Source organism: Anser brachyrhynchus (assembly GCF_964034855.1).
Source record: "Anser brachyrhynchus genome assembly, chromosome: 20".
Lineage (NCBI taxonomy): Eukaryota > Metazoa > Chordata > Aves > Anseriformes > Anatidae > Anser > Anser brachyrhynchus.
The window spans coordinates 3,668,815-3,692,427 of record NC_137713.1 but is presented as its reverse complement, the minus strand read 5'-3'; the positions used below and the strand labels follow the sequence as shown (position 1 = coordinate 3,692,427).

The 23,613-nt window shown below is 45.1% G+C and overlaps 3 protein-coding genes across 6 annotated transcripts in view; 2 read left to right on the top strand and 1 right to left on the bottom strand.

Moving 5' to 3' along the window:
- The window catches only part of CLTC (clathrin heavy chain), a 31,874-nt gene extending 27,108 nt beyond the window's left edge, over nt 1-4,766 (top strand). For both annotated transcript variants that reach the window (XM_080562999.1, XM_080562998.1), the window contains 2 exons: nt 2,051-2,126; nt 3,359-4,766. In XM_080562999.1, the coding sequence (XP_080419125.1) occupies nt 2,051-2,126; nt 3,359-3,483 (201 nt within the window). In that variant the 3' untranslated portion in view covers nt 3,484-4,766. The remainder of the gene's footprint in view (nt 1-2,050; nt 2,127-3,358) is intronic.
- A 1,316-nt stretch (nt 4,767-6,082) lies between these two features.
- On the bottom strand, nt 6,083-7,056 carry PTRH2 (peptidyl-tRNA hydrolase 2). Its single transcript, XM_080563045.1, has 2 exons — nt 6,916-7,056; nt 6,083-6,801 (listed from the first exon to the last, which is right to left on the bottom strand). The coding sequence occupies exon 2, from the start codon at nt 6,728-6,730 to the stop codon at nt 6,209-6,211; it is 522 nt and encodes a 173-aa protein (XP_080419171.1). The 5' UTR covers nt 6,731-6,801; nt 6,916-7,056; the 3' UTR covers nt 6,083-6,208.
- The window catches only part of VMP1 (vacuole membrane protein 1), a 67,662-nt gene continuing 51,062 nt past the window's right edge, over nt 7,014-23,613 (top strand). Inside the window, exons 1-5 of one of the 3 annotated variants that reach the window (XM_080563029.1) lie at nt 7,014-7,147; nt 14,410-14,512; nt 16,700-16,835; nt 19,258-19,348; nt 21,521-21,631. In XM_080563029.1, the coding sequence (XP_080419155.1) occupies nt 14,437-14,512; nt 16,700-16,835; nt 19,258-19,348; nt 21,521-21,631 (414 nt within the window). In that variant the 5' untranslated portion in view covers nt 7,014-7,147; nt 14,410-14,436. Of the gene's footprint in view, nt 7,945-13,727; nt 13,845-14,409; nt 14,513-16,699; nt 16,836-19,257; nt 19,349-21,520; nt 21,632-23,613 lie in introns of those variants that run through there. The other 2 variants (XM_080563031.1, XM_080563030.1) reach the window with 2 other exon arrangements.

Genomic DNA, 23,613 nt, shown 5'->3' with positions numbered 1-23,613 from the left:
GGACGGACTAAGTGCAAACTGCTTCTTGGTGACAAGATGTCTGTAAATACACCACTGGAACTCAAGGCTAACCTGACTAAAATGCGTAGTGTAAGGTCCTTCAGCAGCTAGTAAGTGAGGCAGTAAGAAAGCGTGTGTGTGAAAAAAGGTAATTGAACTGCAGTGTTTGCATAAACTACGCATGTGTAGCAGTCATTGCAATTACATCCCACTACTCCTTAAGCTACAAGGCATTGCTGTGGGCTGCGTGTGGTTTTTTGGGGGGAGCCTGTATGGCAGTCATCTTCAGACCTCACTCCTGCTTCAGTACTTTTGCCTCTTTTTCATGCACACATAACACGGTAACATTGAATGCATGTTACTTTTCTTCTACAGCTTATTGCAGTCCCTGTGGAAAAGCCTTTAAAACAATCTTGTAACAAGTGTGTTAGGGTACCGAACCTGATGACGCTTAAGCAAGTGGCGTGAGAACCATCCTGCAGGCTGGTTACAGACTTGCTCTTGTTATTGAAAATATTTGCTTAATTCTGAGGAGAGGCATCAAAACGGGGTCAAAAATGCATTAAATGTCCTGGGCTGGAGGCTTTCCAAGCGTGTGTAAACCAAATGCCTCTGCTTAGTACCAAACCTGCACATTCTTCTTGGATCTGCATCTCTAAACTTGTGCTTTTGTGTTCAGTGTGTTGCTATTTGAGTCAAAAACAGTGTAGTTTTCAGCACGGTGTCTGGAAACGAGTCGTAAAGCATTGGCATACGCTCTTGTGTGCTTTGACAACAGCAAGCCAGATACTGGTGTGAGACGACAAAAAGGCTTGCCACGGAAGCCCAGTCAATGAACGAACTCATAAAGCTCAGAACTTATGCCACTTCATGGATTAATGCCTCTAATTGAGGTTACAAATTAAGAGGTTTATGGAACACATAACATGCAACTAAGGAAGAAGAAAGCTGTTAGTGCTGCTTGCAGGTAACTGCTAACGTAGCACAGTTAATCTGAAAACTCTTCAACTCACGGATGTTGATGTAGCTGTTAAGTAATGCTGACCCTGTGTAAGTACAGGAAACCTACCTTTGAGCTCCTTTATTAAGGACACATGAAATTAAAGACTAATCTGGTTTGTGAGTTGTCTTACTGTTTTACAAAGTAATTGGCATGGTTGTCTCTGACTTTATTCTAAATCTTATCTCCCAGGTAAAATAGCAATACCTACTTTTTGTGGTTCTAGTTTCAGGGCCTGCCTTAGCCTGTAGTAATGCTGAGTTTCCTTGGATCCGTTCTAGTAGCAAGTGATGCTGCGATACAGAACAAGTTTCTTCTCTTGCCTTTTGTAGGGCTGGGCTAACAGCACATTTCCACTTGCTGTGCAGCAGAGTGAAGCTGGCTAGTCTCGTCCTGTTACTGTGTACTAAGCTTGAACAAGTCGAGTATTTGTGGGTTTAGGCTGACTGCCACACAGTTCTAGAGTGGAAAAAAGCAAGTCTTATACACATGCATTCTCTGCATTTGAACTTAAATTGCATGAGTGAATGGGTTTGGAAAGTGAAATCTTGAGGCTCAAGTGACATGTCGGATGCTATTGCAGTCTGTTCTACAAATACCAACTTCAGATCACTTTGCATCATATATTCAGGGAAACTTCTCCAGGTCTGGACGTTACCTTAGTTGCTCCAACACCAAAGGTCGCCAACTGACACCGCTAAAATCTGAGTTTGTGACCTAAGGCTGTTGGTTCGAAGCAGTTGGAGCAACAGTCACTGAGCTTACTGATGCCAAAGTAGCTCTAGTCCAGTATGGGACCTCTCATACAAAGCTTTGGCCTGGAGCGAGCTGTCAATGAAGTTCCACAGATCCCTCAATGAAGGGTGTTTTTCAGGAAATGGACAATCTTGACTGCACCAGTACCAACATTGCTACTTGAATTGATCTTAACTTGTAAATGGTCTCCTTTTCTTGATGGGTGTTAACATACCACTAAGGCTTTTCCACTTCTCTGCCATGAATAAGTACCTCTTCTGGAGTTGTTGTTTTAATTGTTGGTTTCAATTCCAGGTGGATAAACTGGATGCATCAGAGTCTTTGAGAAAGGAAGAGGAGCAAGCTACGGAAACACAACCTATTGTTTATGGTAATATTTTAGTTCGTGCATTGTCAGTAACACATTTATCTTTTAAATCAACACCTCTCTAGATGTGTTTTGGTGGTCCTCCCCCCACCCTGAAATGTTCTTCATATGAAATCAATTCTTAAGGGAATATCTTCTAAAATACTAGATAAAGTACCACTTTGGTGCTGCTGCGAAGATTGTGTGTGGACAGCAGGATTTAAGATTATGCAAGCCTATTAAGGAAACATTTTCTAGAGAAAATAGTGCAGGAGCTGTACTAGAATTGTATTATTTGGATCTTGCTCAATATGCTTTATTTTTATCTTGGGTATTTCCTTCACATTCAGTTATTCCACTGATTTTAGTTAGTTAGAAATATGAATTCCATCCAGTGATGAAGGAGCTGATGGTGTATCGCTGGCGCCTCTAGTCCCACATCCTGAAGCAGTGCAGTAATTGCGGAATATCAGTCATAAAGCTGTAGGGCATGATGTTTCAAGACCTAGCTCTGAGTGCTAATCTGATAAATCATCAGCTCTATGCTGTCTCCTAAGGAAGAAGGAAAAAAAAATAAAATATTGTGATGCAGTTGTCTTTATGCTCACTTAGCAATTCAAGCATATTAAAACTATTGGAAGGCTGAAAGAACTAGCCTGGAGCGGTTGTCTTAGCCTAACTGCAAGCTGTTGGGCTGTCTTATTTAAAGTCTTGCCTGAAGTAGCTGAAATTCAGACATTTAATACTTATTTCTCTGGAATGAACTACTCCACTGTAGCAAATGTGACTCAAAAACTGCTTTTGTGCTTTAGAACTCTGGGGTCCAGCCTCTGCATCAGGCTCGATGCAGTATGGAAGGAACTCTGGCCTAAAGGAAGCTAAGTTGCTCACAAAATTGGAGCAGGGATTGCTGTTCTAAAGTCAAACTGATGCCGGGACTGTGTGAGCAAAATGCCTGTGAGCAAAATAGAAAGCTGGTCCCTTTGCTTTCCTTGCTGGATTTCTAAGAAATTAACTTGCCTCTGACCGCAAGAATCCGTTAGTGTACATATGTCATAGAGTGTTTATTTATTTATTTAGTAATAAACTTCCTCTTTCTGAGGCCTTGTGGGGAAGTAGCCATTCTGGCTGCTGAAAACCCTACACCAGGTAAACGGGGAGTTACTGTTAAAGACAAACGACAACGGGGAAGTCACAGGAATTCTGACGGAGCTCTTGGCACCAAGGAGTAAAGGTGGAACTGTTCTGTCTTCCAGGTCAGCCCCAGCTAATGTTGACAGCAGGACCCAGCGTTGCAGTTCCTCCACAAGCACCTTTTGGCTATGGCTACACTGCACCTCCATACGGGCAACCGCAGCCTGGCTTTGGGTACAGCATGTAAGGTGCAGCACAAGTCAGTTTGGAGCTAGCATATTTTCTTACTGAAACTCCACCGTCCCTCCCCGCTTTAACTCATACCAGGGAAAAAGCAAGAGTTCTGCCTCGTGTTCTTGTAACCTTTATTTCATGAAGGACTGTTTTTTCTAGCGCAAACTTTGAATCACTTATGTTAAATCTTTTTCACATTCCATGTCATTTAGACTTTACTTTAAAAGGGGAATAGTTTAAACAAGTTTGTTCAAGTGGGCTTTTGCAGGACTGCTTATTACCATTAAGTCTATTGTGAAGATTCTGATTTGCACTCTATAGTGTTAAACTCTAATATTGAATCTTAAGTTCATTGTATGTGAGCAGCTTACAGTATGTACTGTCTATTCTAAATGCATTTAAGTCTCACTGTATATTCGGAGAAAGCTAAAGTGAAGATACTTGTATTTGACCTTGCAAGACCGCTGACAAGAGACAACACTAATCAGCATATCCTACCCTGGTTGGATTGCATAGCTCTAAAAGATTTTAAGATGCGTACAGACAACCTTGCCTGACTTAAAATGAGTAAAAGTTTTTTCCTTAACCTATGCAGGTTTTTCCAGTTATGCATATAGAAAATGCTAGTGTCTTTTTGCTCACTCCATATGTAACAGATGACCTTATGTTGTGCTGTATCCTGTGCTTTTGTGGGACATTCCATTCAGGAACAGAGCACCATGATTCCAATCTGTGTATTTACTAACCCTGCCCTGAGGTTTGTGTATGTTGGATATTGTGGTGTTTTAGATCACTGTTTTGAGTGTACAGAAGAGAGAATTCAAGCATATTGCTGTTCAGTTTTGTTTGTGCAATTTGAAATTACTCAATTTAAAAATAAATTACTGGACTGTGGACATGCTGCATAGTGGTAGCTTCACTTTACTGTCTTCAAAAGGACCTTCAACCTTGAACCAAGTATTACAGTGCTAGTCGGTGGGGGCATACGAGTGCATACACCTCAAGGGTAGAAGGGGCCATTAGAACAGAAGCAATAGAGACCAGTAGTGGTGTCTTGCGCCGAGGGGACGATACAAGAAAATATGTGATGCTTTTTCTATAGAAAGATGATGCCAGACAGAAGAAAATAGCACTTTTCAAGAGTTGGCTGCGCTGCGGTCAACTACAGCATCTTCGCCCAGATGATACGTTAGGATCGTAGTAGGGTGTGTCAGTTAAATGGAGATTATGTTCTAGGTATGTAAGTTGCCTTAAATATATTTAGCTTCAAATAAAAACGACTTAAATGTTTCTCAATGAATACTGTCATATTTGAGTGCAATGAACGGTACAGCCCTGGCCCTACTTGTGATAGCTCCTGGCTACGAGGCAGAAGCTTCTCCAGCTATCTTCAGCGTCAGGTCGCAGCTCTGAGGCTGAATCCCCTTCCTCCTTGCTCAGCTTGAACTGAGCGATTCTCCCAGTCGAGCGTTTACAGCAGGTCAGTGTGGAAGGGTAGTGGGTGTGAAGCTGGGGGGGCTGGGAGCTGCAGGCTAGAGCTGGGATTGTTTGTTCCCTGATGAACTGTGCTGCCGAGGGCTGGAGGAGGAAGCACAGAGCTCTCCCAGGCTGTGCCTCTCACCTGTCTCAGTGGGCTCAGACCTTCCCTGGGCTGATAAGAAACTGGCCTAGGTAAGATCTCAACAGGATCCTGAGCGAGAACTCTGCAGAGAACTCCTGACTCAGTGCTCAATAGCAGAACTCTCAAAAAAAACCCACCAATCAGCCTTGCTACAAAACTAAAAGTAATAGAAAATCCACCTAATTAGAAGCACAGGTAACTTGCCTTTTACAGTATTAGAGTTAAAAGGGAGCTCCGTGGGTAGAATCTCTGTGATTTGGGTAGTATGTGAGCCATGATCAGGGCCATCTGACCTTTGCCCAGTAACTTCAGTAATCGATTCCTGTAACTGAGTGCTTTCTTAGACCTATGAGAACTTTTTAATCCTCAGTAAAACAGGAATTAAGTTTCTTCCTGTGTGGCAAGCTGTTTATACATGTGTGGGTAACTCCCGATGTCAGCCAGATGGGAAACTGGTGTGCTTACATTCTTGTAAATGCAGTAGCTACGCAGCCCTGTCCAGAAAGGAGCACGGCTTCCCTTTAGAAGCTTTTATAGCTCTTAAGCACTGAGCTGTACACCCTGTTTAACTTGTTCTGTCTCATACATCTCATACATGTTACAAGGTGTTGCATCAGTTACCGGATCAGAAACTGCACTAAGTTAGCCACAGCTATCCCCTGCTGTATGGGGCAATCTTTAGCTGCTCTGGCAGCCAGGCTGTTGTGAATTACAAAATCAATCTAAAATATCCTCGTGCAAGGCAATGGTGGAGGGGAACCTTCTATTTTTGGCACAAGACAACCTTCTCTAATGCTTGTATCCAGTCAATAAAGCAGACAAAATGTTAAATCATCAGCTGCACAAGTCTTACAAATGCTTGGTTCCTCCTGCTTAGGGTAGGAAAATTCAGCTCTGCTTCTCCTCTCTACCCAGCTTAGTGTTTTCTTTCCCGCTTTAGCATGTAATACAGAAGCTAGAGAAACTTATAAACAGCATTAAATTTTGCAAGTTTAAGTTTTTTACAAAAAAAAAGATATTTATTTTTACTGAGAACATATGGAATCATCCCAACTTCTGGATTTCACCCCTCAGTACTGATGCATACCAACGCGCTGGCGCTTATTTGGGCCCCGGCTCAGAAGAGCTTTAGGTGCCCGGACACTTGATCCACCACATCGGCCGGGCCCGGCCCGATGCCGAGCACCGTCTGGGAGCCGGGGGCGATCTGCGTGCGGCCGGCGTCCCGCACCAGGCTGACGGTGAGGCCCAGGCGCCTGGCCTCGGCCAAGAGCTGGATCAGCGTCTCTTCGTCGGGAGCCCTGAGGACCACCTTGGGCTGCCCGCAGTACTCCCACTGCTTCAGCACCTCGGGCGTCCTCCTCTGCGCCTGCTTGTAGGCCGACACGGCGGCGTGGCAGCACTGCGCCGCCACCTTCCCCTTGCCCATCTTGAGGTCGTTCCGCACCACCAACACCAGCTTGAACTCCCCGTCCTCCCCGGGCACCGCCGCCTCAGCCCCCGCTCCGCCCAGGGGCTCCGCCGCCGCCCGGGCCCGGGGGTGCCGCAGGAGCCGCCCGCGGAGGCCCCAGCCGAGGCAGAGGCCGCACGCCACGCCCGCCACCAGCCCGAGCAGCCCCGCCTTGCCCAGCTGCTCCATGGCGGCACCGGGCGGCGGCTGCGGGGGGGCGGCTGGGGGCTGCTGGGCCGTGCTGCGGCTCCGGGGGGCGCCTGCAACGAGAGAGAGGGGGAGCGGGGCTGTTAGAGCCGGGCCGGGCCGGGCCGGGGCCGTTAGAGCCGTTAAAACCGAGCCCGGCCCCGCCCGTTCCCCCCCCCGCCCCTTACCGCTGCCGCCGCCTCCACGCTGCCACCAGGCCTCGCCGCCGCCGCCGTCGCCAGGAAGTGACGCCAGCACGCCGAGGGGCGGGGCCCCGCCGGACGCGGAGAGCGCCCGAGGGAACAGGGAGCGGGCGGTGCGGTGCGGTACGCAGGAAGTGACGTCAGCGGGGCGGGCGGGCTCCGCCTCCCTACTTCCGGGTTGGCCCGGGCCCAGCGGGAGCAGCCGGGGCGCAGCGCGGTGAGTGCGGGCGGGCGGGGGCGGGGAGCTCGGGGCCGCTCGGCTCCCCCGGGGCACCTCAGGCCGCTGTGGAGCCGCCCCCGCCGCCCCCAAACCCGCTTCCAGCCGCCGGTCCCTCCTCAGGCCGGCCCCGGGCCCCGCGGTTTCCATGGCAACAGCCCCCGGGGCCGGCCGCTGAGGGGCTGGGGGCGGCCTGAGGGAGCCGGGGGGCGGCTTCGGGCGGGCCCCAAGGCACCGGGGGGTCCTCGCGGCCCCTCCTGAGGGGAGGGAAGCGGCTGAACGGGGCTGGCGCCCGCGGCTCCGACCGACACCGCCAGGCGGTTACGGAGCGCCCTGAGGCAGCCGGGCGCCGGTTTTGCAGCCCGGGCGTTTGGAGGCGTTTCGGGGACCCGAGGGGAGCGGAGCTGCGGGCGTGCGGCCGTGGCGCTGCGGAACCGGGGTTAACCCCTGAGATCCCCCCGAGAAGCTGCACGGCTTCGGTACCGGTATCTGCTCCTGCCCTCGTTCTCCGTGCTGCCGGAGCCGGTGCCTGCCAACAAGGGGGTGCCCTGCTTTAGTTAGCGCTAAGGATGTGGGCTGAGCGCCCCGAGGTGGGGGGCTGTGAGGTTATGCCTTTATTCCTCGGAGCGCGCCAAAGGGGCTTCGTAACGTCAGCCTGCTTTTATTTCCACAGCACGGGACGGGCTCTTTGTTATTGTTATTTCTCACTGGTAATAGGCGATGGTTATAACGATTGCCTCACCCTGCACTTTCGGATGAGAGTCTGAAATAGCACGTTTGCCGTCGTGCAGTGGGAGGTTAGCGCTGCTTGTTAATTTGAGCTTCTTGCCCTACTTAGCAGGTGAAATCAACGGTGCTGGTGGGAAGGGGGAAGGAGGGGGCTTGGTAGCTTTGAAGTGGGAAGTGGCAGTGAGAAAGGGGAGGGCGCTGGAAGCGGGTGTTGGCGTTCAGCTGGGAAGTCTGCGCTGTTCCCACTTCAAAGAGTCTTTTCCTGGGGCTGTCTTTGAATAGCCTTGGAATCTGTCATAACTGTCTGACTGCGTCCTGTGAATACCTATTGTTAGGATGTTAATGCATGCTTTGAGACTTCCTTTTATTTCTTACTAAGTTCTGTTTCTAAAACAAACCCAAACCTACTATACTTCAGGAGCAATAGTTAGAGCAGAGCAGGTTTTTTCTGGCAGAGCTGTGAAGAGAAGCCATCACCTTCGGTTAGACCTTTACCTTCAGTGCCATGTGGAGAAGTGTGAGCTGGCTGGACTTTGCCATCCCACGGGAACGAAGGGTGCAGCAGTGAGGCTGTTGCAACACCGAGCATGGGACACGGGACAGCACCTGGCTGGGTTTGGTGTCACGCTGACCTGACAGACCCAGGGGACATTAAGACGTGAGGCAGGCAGCCTCGTGTATTGCTGACTTGTTGAAAAAATGTTCTCCTCTCTGGCAAGGCTCCGAAGTAGTCCCTGTGCTTCACACGGCGTGGGCAGGCCGTTCTCGGTGCGTGGCCGAGGCAGCCGTCGTGTAACCGCGTTGCTTCGAGGCAGAGGCTGCGAATGCCTGTGAAAAGGAGGAAGTCTCAGGAGAATGCTTCGGCCACCGTTCTCCCTGGGACTTGTTAGGTACCTCTGTTCCTTTTGTCTCTGTTGCACTCGATCGGTGCCGCCTCTTCCAGCAGCAGCAGCACCGTGGTTTAACGGCTGGGCTCGCTCGGGCATCTTGCTGCGGGGACGCTGCCCCTCCGGCACCTAGAGCAGAGGATAAGGGCACAGCTCTGAGCAAACTGCCCTCTGCGCCGCTGCTGGAGGAGCTCGAGGTGCTGATTCCTAGGGCTGGGTTCATACTCTTATTTTTCTCACCCTTGGTTCTCTCCTGCTTAAATTTTAGCAGGGCCTTTTTGTGCAGGCTCTGTTGTTTTGTGACAGCTCCTGTGACCTTTCTATCCTCCCTGCTTTTTGGAAGCACGGGGATTCTGCCGATGAGAGCTTGACTGCCACCTTCAGACCCTCTGCCAAGCCGTTAACGTGCATGGATTTCCTTATGGCCCTCTGAAACCGAGGACGTGAAAGACGCTGTGTCAGCTTAGTCACCTGAATATTAAGTTGTTTTATTTTTTCCCGAGCTGCGTTGCCCTCTCTTCAAAGCCCTTCTCTCTGTTGCTACCGTTCTTCCCAAGCGATGGGTTTTGGTAGAGGAGCTGCTCGGGCGTACGCACCGTGCCCTCGCCAGGAGGCAGCGGTCGGTGCTGCGATGGTGCTCCTCGCTGAACCCCTGCTGGAGGGAGGGCGTGAAGCACGTGAGGAGCGTTGTGGCGCTGCCTGATTCAAGACATGGATATAGCTGAGCTGGAAGCTTGAGAAACTGAAGGTAGCAGGGCAGCCCAGCACTAGGGAGGGCTCTCGTGATGCCCTCACAGCGGCATGTGCCACCCTCAGAAAGCCGCTTTCTGGGTATTGCAGCAGCCTGGCAAGCTCTGTCCCCGTTAGAGGAGCTGCCTCGTTCCCTAGGCTGCCAACTGCCCCCTAGGCCTGCTGCCGCCCGCCTGCATGAGGAGCAAGGAGCTCAGACCCGGCCTGTGCCCTGCCCTGCGGCACGGTGTGCTGTGCTGGCCATGCTCACGTTCCCAGTTCTGTAGTTTTCTTTTTTATTTAAGGAGTTTCTTTGAGCTTTCCGCAAGAGCTCGCAGCGAAGACCTGGGCAACCTGAATTTTGTCTTTGCTGCCGTCTTCATGCCTTTCCACCCATGCATTGTGTGATGACTTTATTATACTAACTGATTCTAGTGCTGGATCTACACAGACAACCGTCAGTGTTTGTGGTTCACTTGAGAAGATTCACTGGAGAACAGTTCGATATACGCAGCCTTATCAGCAGAATCACAACTTCTCTTAACCCCAGAAGAAAAAGCGTGGCATCCCTGAAGCTCGTGTGACAACATCAGTCTGTGCTTTCCGAAGAGATGTCCCAAAATCTTTTTGGAAAAACAGAAATTTTAACTCTAAATTGTAAGATGACTTTTTTCGAAACTTCATCTGGTTAGGAGTTGGAAAATAGGTCGGGTGCACAGAGGCATAACCCACAAAATGGAAACCTGTAGTCTTTAACTGAATTAGTTGTCCTGTCCGTTGAGGGATTAAACTACTTTAGTTAGAAAAACATTTTTAGGATGGGAATAAATGCACTCATATGAAAGTAGCCCGTAATAGCTACGTCTGTAGAGATTTCGAATGTCTTTCAGATGTGTCCTAATTTATTTTAATTGAATGCTTCCCCTGAGTCTTAAGGGACTGGAAAAATAAAGCAGGTACTTTTTATATTTTCCGTGGCTTTAGGAAAGTTATTAACCTTCAAGTCAGGGACCCTGGCAGTCCTGTATCACGTGATGAGCAGTGTTACCTTGCTCTGTAGGGACAGAAGGTTTGGAAGAGCGCTTACTTTGGTCTTGAGTGCCTACAAAGCTAAGGACGTAGTTGTCTGTTCTGCTGGCTTTGAATACAGAAGACGCGGTGAAGAGTGGCGCGGTTTTACGGAGCTGCAGGGGTACGTAACGTTTCACTTCAGGACTGGTCTCGTCCTTTATCTAAACGTGTTCTTGTGCAGGCAGTCGCTGGGCTCTGAAGGAGAGTGCTCCCAAAACCTTTACTCGGCTGAGGAGCGGTGAGCTTACTCCCTGTGTAAATCGTTGAGCATCCAATCTCTGAAACAAAACCGTGTTGCAGGTGTGTAAAGCTGTCTGGCTTAGTGCGGCTGGTTACACCTGTGAGGGTCTACCTTTTGTTCTCCTTATTGTAACTGAAGAACAGCGACCCAACGCGGGGAGCTCCAGCAGCCTCCCCAGGACTTCGGAAAGAAGAGACTTTTGTCCTTTTCTTTGGTTACCGAGTGCAGAAGTTGCAGTGTGCGATGTTCCCGTGTCCTAACGGCTCGTTAGGCTTTGTTCGCTTAGGCTGCGAAGTGCCAGTCGCAGTCGTGATCAGCCCTTTTTGTTGGTCCATTTACGTTTTGACTGGCAATAATTGTCTTTTTGTACTTAGTGTTATGGATTGCACTGAAGCTGAATAATGGCTTGTGGGCTGTTTGTTCAGCCCTACAAAGAACTTCTTGTCTGAGCACAGCTCTAGCAGATGATCTAAGCGACTCTGATACAAAAACTGTTCAAAGTTGTTTTCCTCGCTCTTTTAATAGTTTATTTGGATGTTTGCTGGTAACTACTCAGTGGACTTGGGAATTTCTTTTTAGATGTAGGCTGTGGGTCTGTCTTAGGGTTCATAAGAAACAGGGGGGCTGTTTGACAGCTGGCATTTAATTTTCTTCGAGCTCTCATAGATTTGGCGTAGACTTGAGGATGTGCACATGGTTACTGAAGGGTAACTCTGTTTTGGCTCCCTTTCCTGCTCCAGTCCACTTCCACGTGGAGACACCAGTGCAGGACTGGTGGTTCGGATAGATGTCAAACGGATCAGGGAGCTAACTTCCCGGCTGCACACCCTCCTGTTCCTTACGCTAGGATGCTTTAAGTACAATTAGGCTTTGGTAAACAGAGAAGTTCTTTCTGAAACCAGCAGGCGGTTGGTTTCTGAGTCACAGCCCTGCCAGACTTGCCCTGCGATAGGTCCCAGATCTCCCTGAGCCATCTCTGTTCTTAAATCTGAGTTCTCAGAGCGCTTCTGCAGGATGGTTGAACTTCGGGGCCTTCTTAACAAGTACGCACCCTACCCTACATGCAGGGGGGTTATTTATCTTTGTAAACACTGATTTGTGTACTCGAGGTAGTGTTATGCAAAGGTAATCCCAGACTGATGCCTTCCCGAGCAGGCAGGGTAAAACTGGCTCTGCTAGCTGAGGTTGCGAAAGCCGTGATACGCGTGTCGATACGTGGGCATCGATGCATCGGGAACCCCAGAGGCCGCTGGCTCTGAGTGCCAGGAAGGCCTTTAATGGGTTGTGGTGGAAGGCAGCTCATGGGCAAGGAGGGGTTGTGCGCAGCCGAGACGTGAGCATCGGCCACGGACAGCACTTTGTATCACCCCGAATTAACTTCCTTGAAATGTAGTTAAGCTAGGTGCAGAGAACAAACCACTCGACACTTCAATCTTGAAGGCTAAATCTAGGAAAAAAAAGAAAGGAAGAAAAGATGAATTTCAAAATTAGGAGTGTGTGACTTCCACTGACATTTTAGAATAGGTGTTTACACCAACAAAATGTGACCAGCGTTCCCTAAACCAGAAGGGATTTTTTTTTTGTGTGGCTTGGTGTAGATTAGCTTCCTAGGAAAACTTGTAACTGCGGGTGCCCAATTTCAATTTTCCTTTTCACAAATTGATCTTTGTGTGATCTTTGATAAATGTGTGTGCCTGATACACATGTATCAATTTATAGGGGAAATGTGTGTAAATATTTTTATGCGCATAAAAATAAACCCACCGGTGGCAAGTGCAATCACTAGAAACAGAACGCTCCACCATTTTCAGGGCCTTACTGTCCGGCAGAAATTAGGAGGTGGCGAAAGGTTCGGTCCTTATATCGCGGTAGTGACTGGCCTGGTGTCCTCAGCTAGGTGCTGGTGGAGCTCCTCTGGCTTCCAGCTCAGGCTGCTGCCGTAAGCCTGGTCTGAGGAGGGAGGTTCGTGTTCCTCCGGTGTTTGAGTAGCGGTTCGGAGCAAAGCTGCGACTGCAGGAGGACGCTGTGGAGCTCTTACTGTAGCAGGTCAGTCCCCGTTGTCCTTGGCTGAGCCCTTCAATGTTCTTCAGATGCAAACGTCTGCAAGGCTGTTCCCTTAATTCCCCTGGTGGTTTGGGTATTCTGGGGCCCAAGTTTCGACGAATAAAAACTAACATGTCAAGAGATTAATTTCTACTGCTTTGCTTAACTAGCCATATTTATATTTGTGCTCGTTTCATTTCAGAAAGAAGCTGGTGGAGGAAGTATTGCTTCCTAAGACCTTGATGCTTTTTGACTTTTGGGTTTTAAGTAAAACCTCTTTAATAACCACAGCCTAGCTAGCAATTTTATCTGTACCCTGTTTCCTTGTATTAAGCACAAGGATTGTACCTGTTTAGAAGAACACCTGTCTAAAACTAATTTGTGAAACCCTGGAAATACGAAACAAACATAGTATCTTAAATCTTCTAACGTTTCATTAAAAAAAAAGACAAAAAGATTGCAGTGTGAATCAAAGCGAAGATCTCGCTCCTGTTTACCAAACCTGAATTGCGGCTTGGTTCTTAAGCCTGACATAAATCAAAGGGGAACTATTTTTGCCATAAAATTTTAATTTCCCGCAGTATACAGTTTTATATAACCTGTCATTCTAGTATTGTACTACTTCCCAGCAAAAGCAGCATATCAAAAACTGTAAATCAAGTTTGCTTACGGGGAGAAATATAATGCAAAGGAGATGCTTTAGCTTTGCGCGCCTCTTTTTTCCAAAACAAAATTCCTGAAACTGTTTTAAGATTCAGGAGAGGATTTTTAAAACAAGGGGTCCGACCGGCTGCTTCTTGTGTCTGATTGCATAAGAATCGTCAGCTGGTCAGGTCTCATGTTTTTTTTCTTGTTGGGGGGGAAACTCTTGCAACATTCTGCTTCGTGCTGGCTTCCAGTTGCTGCACTATTTACTCTCCTGGATAAGGAAAACCACAGCAGCTCTTTGGGTTTTTAAGGCTGATCTCAACAAAGAGAGGCTGAACTAGCAGAGAGAGTATACACTTCTCAAAAAGCTTTCCTTTAGATGGTTGCAGAGCTTTCCTTTTCTGTTTCAGTTATTACCCTGTACACCATGAGATGGAATTCTGTTTCTTACTTACCATACTGAGGGGTGCTTTCTTAAAATGAGAAGGTTTTGAGGTCTAGTTGCATACCACGTGGGAGCTTGCTGCCAGGATAGATGCTTTCTAATACGAGAATCAAATCTTAAGCCTCTCTTCTGGGATTGAACTGAAGCTTGTGTGAAGTTCTGCTCCTTGTGGAGCCGAGGCAGTGGGTTGGTTAGTGGAAGGGATTGTTTAACAAGCTTTTCTTCAGTTAGAGGAGCGAGGGAGTTGTGTTGTTAAAGTGAAAAAAATCAGATTTCTGTGGGTGGAAATGTTTTAAACTTTGTCATTGTGGGAATGGAAACACTTTCTCCTTTTTAATGGTGCGATGCAAGAGAACTGTGCTTTGGAGAACTACTGGATGGTTGTGTGCATCTTTTGACTATGGAGTAAATGGAATCTTCATAACCAGAAATAGAGACATTGTGTTTTTTGGTTTTGTTTTGCTCTTAGATCCCCCGTACGCGATTGATCTATGAAATGGCAGAGAATGGAACAGATTGTGACCAGAGACGCACAGGAATGATCAAAGAACAGCACAATGGAAACTTTACAGGTAGGTGGAAAACGACGAATGTTCTCAGCCGGTCAGCCTGGTGTGCAAAATGGCCAGCACAAAGCTCAGAAGGAATTTGTTGGTGCACTTTATGCCCAGATAATGCAAGGAGAGAAGCCTGAATCAATATTGGAAACTTAATCATCTATAAATCTGAAATCAAGAGAACCCGTGTAATGTAAAACCATAGAATAGTTTTATGCTGTGTATTTGCGTTCAGCTTCTCTCTACAATCTTTTTCCTTCTGCATTCTTATTCTGTAGCTTACACGCATGCGAGCCCTGTAAAGCTGACTTGGGTACCAATAGGAGCTGGGAGCTGAAAAGCTGAACTATGCTGGCAAACATGTGGCTGTAGAAGGCAGGCTACACAGCCCCACCCTTTGGCTCTGAAGAGTTAGTACTTGATAATAATCTCTGGGAGAAATCTGGTTTTTAGTCTCCCAATTTCTAGTGTTTCTATTTATATTTAACTTCGCTATAGCTTATCATTTTTCGATGTTAAATTACTGGGAAAACAGTTAACTACTTCATCTCCTGCCTTGCCTTTGTTTGTCCTACAGGTATGTCCAAATTAGGCTCATGTTTAGAATTCATGCAAAAAAAAATAATTGAGAATGTTTCATGAAGATCCTTGTGTCACTGAATTATCTGTGCTGTGTAGTGTAATAATCATCTTAGTTTGCTTCCTGTCAGTTTGCTTCCTGAATGTGCCAGTTCCATATTTAATTAAGTTTTGTAACCAAGTGATTTCTCAAGTTGTACACAGTCTTACGCCATCGTCTTTGATGACCTTTACTAAGAACATACAAAGTAATAAAAAGAAACAACAAGGTTGAAGCGTTTTTATTAGACGTATTAAGTGGAAAAAGTGGAGAACAAAAATTCTTGAAGCAAGGGATGTGGTAGGATTCAAAGAAGCGTATGCCTGTATGTATGGAACAAATCTAAGCCTTTTACTTCACTGGGACTTTCCTCCGAGGGAATGTGTATATGTTATCTAGTACTTGCAATTGTAGGCTTTCTGTTAGTTCATCTAAGGCAACTGATGCTTTCAGAAGTAAAGAATTCAGCTAAAGAAAATTAAATGGGCAATGTGACTAATGAGGTATGTGATTTCGATGCAGATATTAACATCTGATAAGGCAGCATGTTTGAATTACTGGAATAAAACATCTTGGGTTACAATATGATAGGGATTCAGATTAGGTTCATGTTGTATATGTAACAGCTTTATCCCAATTTAAAATTTGAATAGTATTTGGATAAAAGTTAGTTTTCCATATTTTCCCACTGTTTCATGATTTTTTTCGTATTTCAGAATTCATTTTCTTTAGAAGTGTAAAAATGATTGCCACTCCTTAGCCTGACGACCTTTGAACAAAGCATCCTCATCCAAAAATAGCTAAGGATTTTTATTAACCCTGACTGTACTGTGAGCACAAAATAACACGTGTTTATTAGAAGATCCTTTTTTCTGTACTTGTACAGAAACGTACAATAACTGCTGTTACAGTTGTTGTGTCGGGCACTGCAATATAACCGAATTATTGTGGTTAAAAGCAACCAAATGTGTAGTGTCAGCCTAGCGAAGGGCTGCGGTCTACAGGCAGGCCCTTCTTGTGGGAGCACTTCCTGTCTCGTGGGCTCGTTTTGGAGAAGCTGAGCAGTGTGGCACGGCTTCACATAGCCTGAGCCCTCTGACTGGGAGGAGGGAGACTGTTATCCAGTTACACGGGGACTGAAGTGTGTGGAAAGCACACGTAATCCAATCTACTTCGATTGGAGACGTCTGAGAATAGCTTTGGAAGAGAACCAAATTCAGAGGTTCAAAGTGAAATGTGGTCTCTGTAGTGGGCAATAGGGACACATTTGACCTGTTGGATTAGCTGATTTGTAGCTAATAGCGCAATACTTTGCATAAATGCTAATATATTTAACAGTCTTTCTGCACCCTGAGCCAGTTCTTGAATGGCTGTCAGCTACGTGGAGGAAAAAAGCCACCGTATTTCCTTTGGAGGTCACTCGATTTCTGATGCCCTTGGAGCAGATGCTTTGTGATAAGTGGAAAAGATGACTGGGAGCTTTCTTGTTCTTCCTAACAAGAAATACTCGGTATATTTTTGGGCGGGATGGAATTTGAACTGTCAGCCTGTGGTTTTATATTTCTGTTGCTTTTCATTTGCAGACTCCTCTTTGTTGGGTGAACGGAAGCGAAGGGACCGAGAAGAGAGGTTGAATATTGTCCTCTGGAGACAACCGATTGTTACCTTGCAGTATTTTTTCCTGGAAACACTAATAAACTTGAAGGAATGGACCATAAAGTAAAGATACTTTCTTTAACTTCTACTAAGCATTCTGGGGAAACCCATGCTCTGATTCAGTAGGTCATTCTGACATCTCACTTTTCCTGATGATTCACTACTTTAAAATTCTTCTTCTAGAAAACATATTTATTTTTGTCCCTTAAAGGTGGCTACTGGAACATACCACGCTTCCAGCTGTGTACCCAGACCTTCTGCCTAAATTGCATAAGTGTAAATACAGTAAGGTCTCGATGGAAGAGAATTGCGAACTTCCTTCCTGAAGAGTTGAATATGCCAATTTGAAAGAATGGGACAGTGTTTAGGGATCCTGAAGGCAAGAGATATTGTACTTAAGACTGCAGTGTTAAGTACTGATCTTTTAATACACGTGTTAGTATCACTTAATGATCTTCAAACAACTCAGCTGGGGCAGGGTTCAGGGTTACGTGGAATTTACAGTGATGTTTATGACGCTCTGTTAGAGGACTGCTTCTAAGCTATGTGGTCCCTTTCACAGCAGGAAATTATTTATTGAAGCGCTTCCCCTAAGCATCATTTACACCCTGGATGAAATGGGCTTTTATTCTAGTTAGGACTGCTACTTGCAAATTGCCTAACATCTACTAATGCTGAAATGCACAGCTATTTCTTAATGCTCTAGCCTTGGGAGGTTCTGGAGTATCGAAAGGCAAACGTGAATAAAATTGGCAACAGAAAAAGCCAGGAGTAGCAACCGTCTAGCGCTTGTGTTGGTAACTGGAATCTTAGTTTGGGATTGTGTTTACAATCACTTTCCCAGTCAGAAGGCGGGGTCTAATAGCACCTTGGCTGATTTTAGCTGTCGGGCCGCTCCTTTGCGGAGTGAGCTGAGATTGATGATAACGGGCTATGTTCACTGACTCTTCTGGGCTGGGTTTGAGGTGCTGACACATAAGATATGTCGAGACAAACTTCTGTTTTCCTTTTTGACCTTCTGGAATAAAAGTAGCAGACTTAGGTAGTGTAGTCTTCATCCCCCTGTGCTTTCCCCACCCAAAATAATCTAACTCCAAAGCTTAGTTATTTTACTGTGTAAATTCTTTCAGCTATCCTTGAAAATTTTCTTTGAGGGCTGTCTTCTCAGATTTTAACATTGCTTGGAGATTGTCAGAAACAACTATTTACTTAAGCACAACAGAAATAACATTTGAGGTGTTATTTTAAGCTACTGCCTGGCTTCCTAGATACTAAAGTTTGTTATAGATAGCATTTGCATCCTCAGTTGTGCAGCACATCTATGTTGTGTGCCACTGTACAACATAGAACTACACAACAACAGCTGTGGTGTGTAAAATAACAATGTCTTTGCAGAAAATAACAACAACTAGATTCTAAACTATGAAGATGACCTCAGATTGACACTGGTTTCCTGTGTTCCACTTGAGTAAACTGGGATTTAAATGACAATCGCTTGGAAATCCAATTCTTGTACTGATACAAGCAGCACAAACGTTTTTACAATTACAGGAAGATTAAAGTAACTTTTTTCAGCCTGCTTAATATGAAACATTTGCTACTGTTTTGCTGTATTACACTTCCCGTATTTCAATCTTTCCTTCTGCCTATTTAAATGGACAAATTACGTTTATAGTTCACTATTTCATGCCAGTGATTTTTAAGTGATGCTAGCACTTCCTTTTCTTTATAGCATTAGATGACACTGTAATAGTGTTTCCCAGAAAATAATAAATATATTCTTTAATCAACTGTGTGTGGCCACTTATGTGTCAAGCAGTATTATTGCAACCTTTCAGAATTAGGCAGGTGCAAAAGTACTGGATATCATAAAAGTGCTTTTTTCCCTTCACCCATAGTAGCTTCCTAATGCTTCATAATTAGCAATAATGTATGCATTAAACTTTGAGCTGTAACAAGAGGTACTAACTTCAGCAGATTAAGAGAACCAAAATAATGTTGAGGTTTGCTCATTTTACTGTCACTGTGGCTCTACCCACCAGCACAGTTTGAAATCAGCACTTCTGTCACCCACCCACAGATCATCCCCTGCACAGGGCCGGTGCCTGCTTTGCACTTGGCTTAACCATGAATGTTTTTGGTGGTCCTGTATTTGAAACTCTCTTGGCTGCAGAAGCTGAATGTTAGCTTTTAGATTGTTTGCTTTCAGCAAGTTACTTCCTTTTACTTGCTTTTTTTTTTTTAAAAAAAAAAAAAGTCTGAACTTTGTTCTTACTTGACAGTGAACTAGAGATTTTTCTGTCAAGAATGAAGGCTCCCCAGCTAGTTCTTGGGAGGTTTACATTTTTATAACAGTGAACTTTTCAGCTGTCATTTTGCCTACTGACTACATCCACGCAGACCCACTCTACAGTGATAAATAACTAAGTTACTTTGAAATGCATGCTAAGTTATGAAAAACACTAATCACCATTTGTCTTTTAAGATTGTGGCATCGACGAAGTATCCTGGTGGCTTTTTTACTGATGCTTGCAGTGCTTACAGCTACGTATTATGTTGAAGGAAGACATCAACAGGTATGAGGCTTTCAGGTTACTTTCCTGGGGCTAATACTTTCTGTCCCTGTGTTAAAATAGACGTCCTGGGAATTGAATAGGGTCTTAGATTGTAGCGTGTCTTTTGAACCTCTGCTTGCTAAGGTTATCTGTTTATCATGTCATGACTCCCCTTGTGTCATGTGTGGATGAGTTGCATTTTAAGGACGGGGGAAGATCAGCTGTATCATTTCATCTATTTTGTTGCATATGTAGGTGTTCTACTTCTCATCTGTTCCTAAATAAGCACACCTCTGATGCTGCAGCATTCTTTCACATCTGTTGTTAACAAGCTTTAAATAGTAGCCTGAACTCTTGAGAAAATGTTAAACTGAGTCATGACAGAACTTGATTGGTTTCCAAGAACTGTTCCTATTGCTGTGGAAGGGTATCCTGACCAACTCAGGCATACGTGTAGGCATAAAATGGTTTCGTGGCTCAAATCTGGTTCCATGATGCTTTTTATACTCCCATTGTCTTACAATGGCTGTTTTAAAAACTTAGTTGTCTTTGGTTACATGAACGCTCATGCTTTTACATCACCTGAAGTGTAGGTGTTTTCTCTAAGCGTAAGGTGATGGTGTTGTCTACACCTGTCCCCTCTCCATTTGTCCTTGAGTTTCAGGTTTTCTCTGAGGGCAGCCCTTTTTAACCCAGAGGAGCATTTCCTTGTGCAGCTGAATCACCTTACCACTGAAAATCACCAGGTTCCCCATCTCAGGGAACTTGTTTACATCTATGCTGCTGTGCTCTGTCACTGCTTGAGGGACACGCAGGTCTGGAACAGGACTCCTGGCTTCCCAGGATGAGTCACTTAATGAATTTCTTCACTTCACTGCATCCTTGCTTGCTCAGTCCCATGCTTGAAACCTAAGCAGGTACACACTGGGCAGGTTGGCAGATGGTAGATCAGCGGTCCATTCCTGTTCCTGATGGGCAAATACCTGCTTCGTTTACAAACTGCCCTGGTTGGTGGCTTTGTCAGCATCGAGGCCAGAGCTTGATGCACTCAACATTTGCCACTAGATGGCTCTTACAAACTGGTGTTGAGGCACATGCCCCCTGAGCTGGCTGGGGCTGTGGTGCAGCAAGGCTTGGCAGAGCAGTGCCTCCAGAGGTTTCCTTGAGCCTGCTGGGAAGAAGCCCGTACCTCTGGGATGAGCAAGGGGAGCGTGCCTGCAGTGTCCAGCGGTGCTTGGAGCTCTCTTCTGTGTTGACGCGGTTGTTTGCTCCAGCAGCTGTCTGTCCATACCCCTTCCTCCAGAGCTTCTTACCTAATGTCCATGTCCTGCTAAACCTTCTACCCATCTCTGTGTACCATCAACATATAATTGAATATATAAGTCACTTTCTTCCAAAACCACATTCAAAATAGCTAAGTATATATACTTGCAGTTTCAGTAGCTGTTTTTAGGACTTCTTTTGTACTCTGGTAGGCTGGAGCCTGGTTAAGACGGGTAAACTTCACCTAGATGCTGTCGATCCATGCGTGGTATTAAAGGGCACCCCTTCTTCCCTTCTTGGGGCTGTGGCATAGACACGTTGAAGGCCTCGCTCACCCATTTACGCTATTGCTCTCGTGGCAGCGAGAGCGAGATACAACCTCCTGTTCCTGCAGTGTACCTGGCTGTAGCACCCTTGCATCCAGAATTTGTTGTGACTTTCTCACATCCTTTGCAACGTGCAATGAAAGTTTCAGTCTTCCCTTAGAAGTAACAAACATGGTCACTCAGGGGGCCAGGATAAAGCATTCAACAACTAACGTTCAGCAGCTAACCCTGTTCCTTTATTTATCAGTTGAGGAAATTCCCTGATCTGTCTGCTTGCTGCTTGGCCTCCGGTAGATACTGTCTGTGCTTACTGCTTACCTGTGTGAACTATTCTGGGTTTTCAAGTCCTCATTACTGAACCTGAATTTTCATCTATCTCCTTGGAAACTAGCTGATTATAAGGCGTGTGGGCTTTTCATTTGAAAATTCGTTGTTCTCTGTACATATGCCTGTGCTATAATTGTAGTAAGTTGCAAACAGAAGAATCTAGGATGCTGTTTCCGTTGTTGTAATACAAACTAATGCGGATAGTTGTCTGTAGCTTTAACTTTCTCCTCTAAGAGACATCACCATGTTTGTTTGTTTTGTGACTTTTCTCTTTCAGTATGTGCGGTATATGGAGAAAAAGTTCTTCTGGTGTGCCTACTGGGTAGGATTAGGCATTCTGTCCTCTGTTGGACTTGGAACAGGTCTTCACACCTTTCTGCTCTATTTGGTAAGGATATTTTTATTTTGTGTTCTTTCTGAATCATTTATTTTAATTGTTGCATATTTTTAAGATCTATGAATAAAGAATCTTCCCTAGGTCCTAAATGTTAAATACTTCCGAAGGAAAAGAAATACTTAGTGTAATGCTGCAAAACTCTGTTCAGTGTTGTTGTTACTCTACATTGTATAGCTTATGCTATATGCTCATGTTGAACTCTAGATATTAGTCTGCTGTCATCCTTCACTTTGAAACAATGAGTCAAAATCTGCAATGCCCTATGCTCTAACTTACTAATTTAAAGAAAACATTTTCTAGTGTGTGCAGCTCAAATGTTTCCATTTTAAAATTTTCTGCATACTCTTAGTAGAGTAAATTACTTAAAATGATCATTCTTTGAGCTGAAACTGCTGAAATGGGCAACTGTTTTTGTAGTTCAGTCTGTATTAATTTTGCTTTGAAAATAATAGCAAGAAAAATGTTCGGCTACAAAGATAAAATAGTCTCTGTTGTTCTGAAAATTTGTATGATGTTGTTTATCTCAACTTAGCTAGGAAAGTTAGAGAAATGTTTGGGCGTGTTTTGCTTTTGGCCATTGGATTAGTTCCTTGTTTATGAAACCACTGTCCTGGATTTAAGAAAAGGATTCATGGCCACAAAATAATTAAAACCAGTTTATGCAACAAATGTCATCTTGTATTTGGGACAATTACAGATGTTTACTTTCAGAACTGCTTTAATCATTAACACAGAAAGCACTACAGGAAACAAGAAGCTCGTGTTTTTCCACGCAGCAAAGCAATGCCTGTTAGGTCTAGTGACATCTGTGTAGGCATCGTTTGCCGTCGCGTTAGTCTGTTAGTGTAGCTTCTCTCCTAAAGATTCTGGAGGCAGAAGGTACAGGGGAAAGAAAACTATTGTTAAACAGAAACAAGCTTCTGCATACGCAGCCTTTTAGGCAAAAATATTGCTGTCAACCTAAATGATTGAAAACTTAAACTCAGTAGAGCTGATGAACACAGTCTAAACATTTTGCATGCAATGCTGGACAGTGCTTAGACAGCGGTGACTTGACAGTGTACGAATCTTTCTGACTGGCAGAGGTGATGACAGTAGCTTAGGGACAGCAAAACACATGGGCTCTGCAGATGGAGAATCAATCAAAATCAGTCCTGAACCGAGGTGCCCATCTCACTGGAGAGGCAACCCAGCCTGATGTGATGGCCTGAGGTGGAGTGAAGTTCACAAATTCAGCTCAGTCTGGGTGCTCCACCAGCCTAGGGTGGGAGTGAAAATTAAGCAGGAAGGATCGCTGGCTGTTCATCAGGCCAGAGAAAGGAAGAGAAAGCAAAGTAATTCCAGGTTTGCTGTGAAAATCGGTAGATCATGATATAAATCAGCAAGTAGGACTTTTAAATGATAGATTTTTGTCTTGTTGTATATTTTTTTTGCTTGTTTGTTTTCTTAAGTTGTGTCTCACTGGTTGATATTCTGATTTCTTCAAACCAAAGACGTCATGTTATCTAGACAGCCTTTGAAGCAGTTCGGAGAGCTTACTGTACAGTTCTATTCTTAATTTTTACACATGTTGACAGAAATCTAGTGAATAAGAAATGTTTTCCACTATTTGTAAACTGCATTTGAAAGTGGGTTATTTCATTGTTGTACGTTGATCTGGTGCAGAATAGCAAGTGCTGTCATTTTGTATCCTGGACAAATCATCTTTGTATCCAAGATGATTTTATCCTATAAAGAAGTCTTTATAAGACAGCACTGCTTCTTTTCTGAAAGAAGGTGGAATGAATTGACCTTTCTTTTACTCTAGTTTTAAATTTATTTTTTTAAATAGTTCTAAGTTACTTTAATAGAAAGCAAATTAAACTTCATAGCATATCACTGAACTTTTCCTGTGGGGTGTGTGAACTTAGTCAGTACATTTAGGTCATGACCTAGCCTGACACTTAAGTCACGTAGAAAAAATATTACTTCTC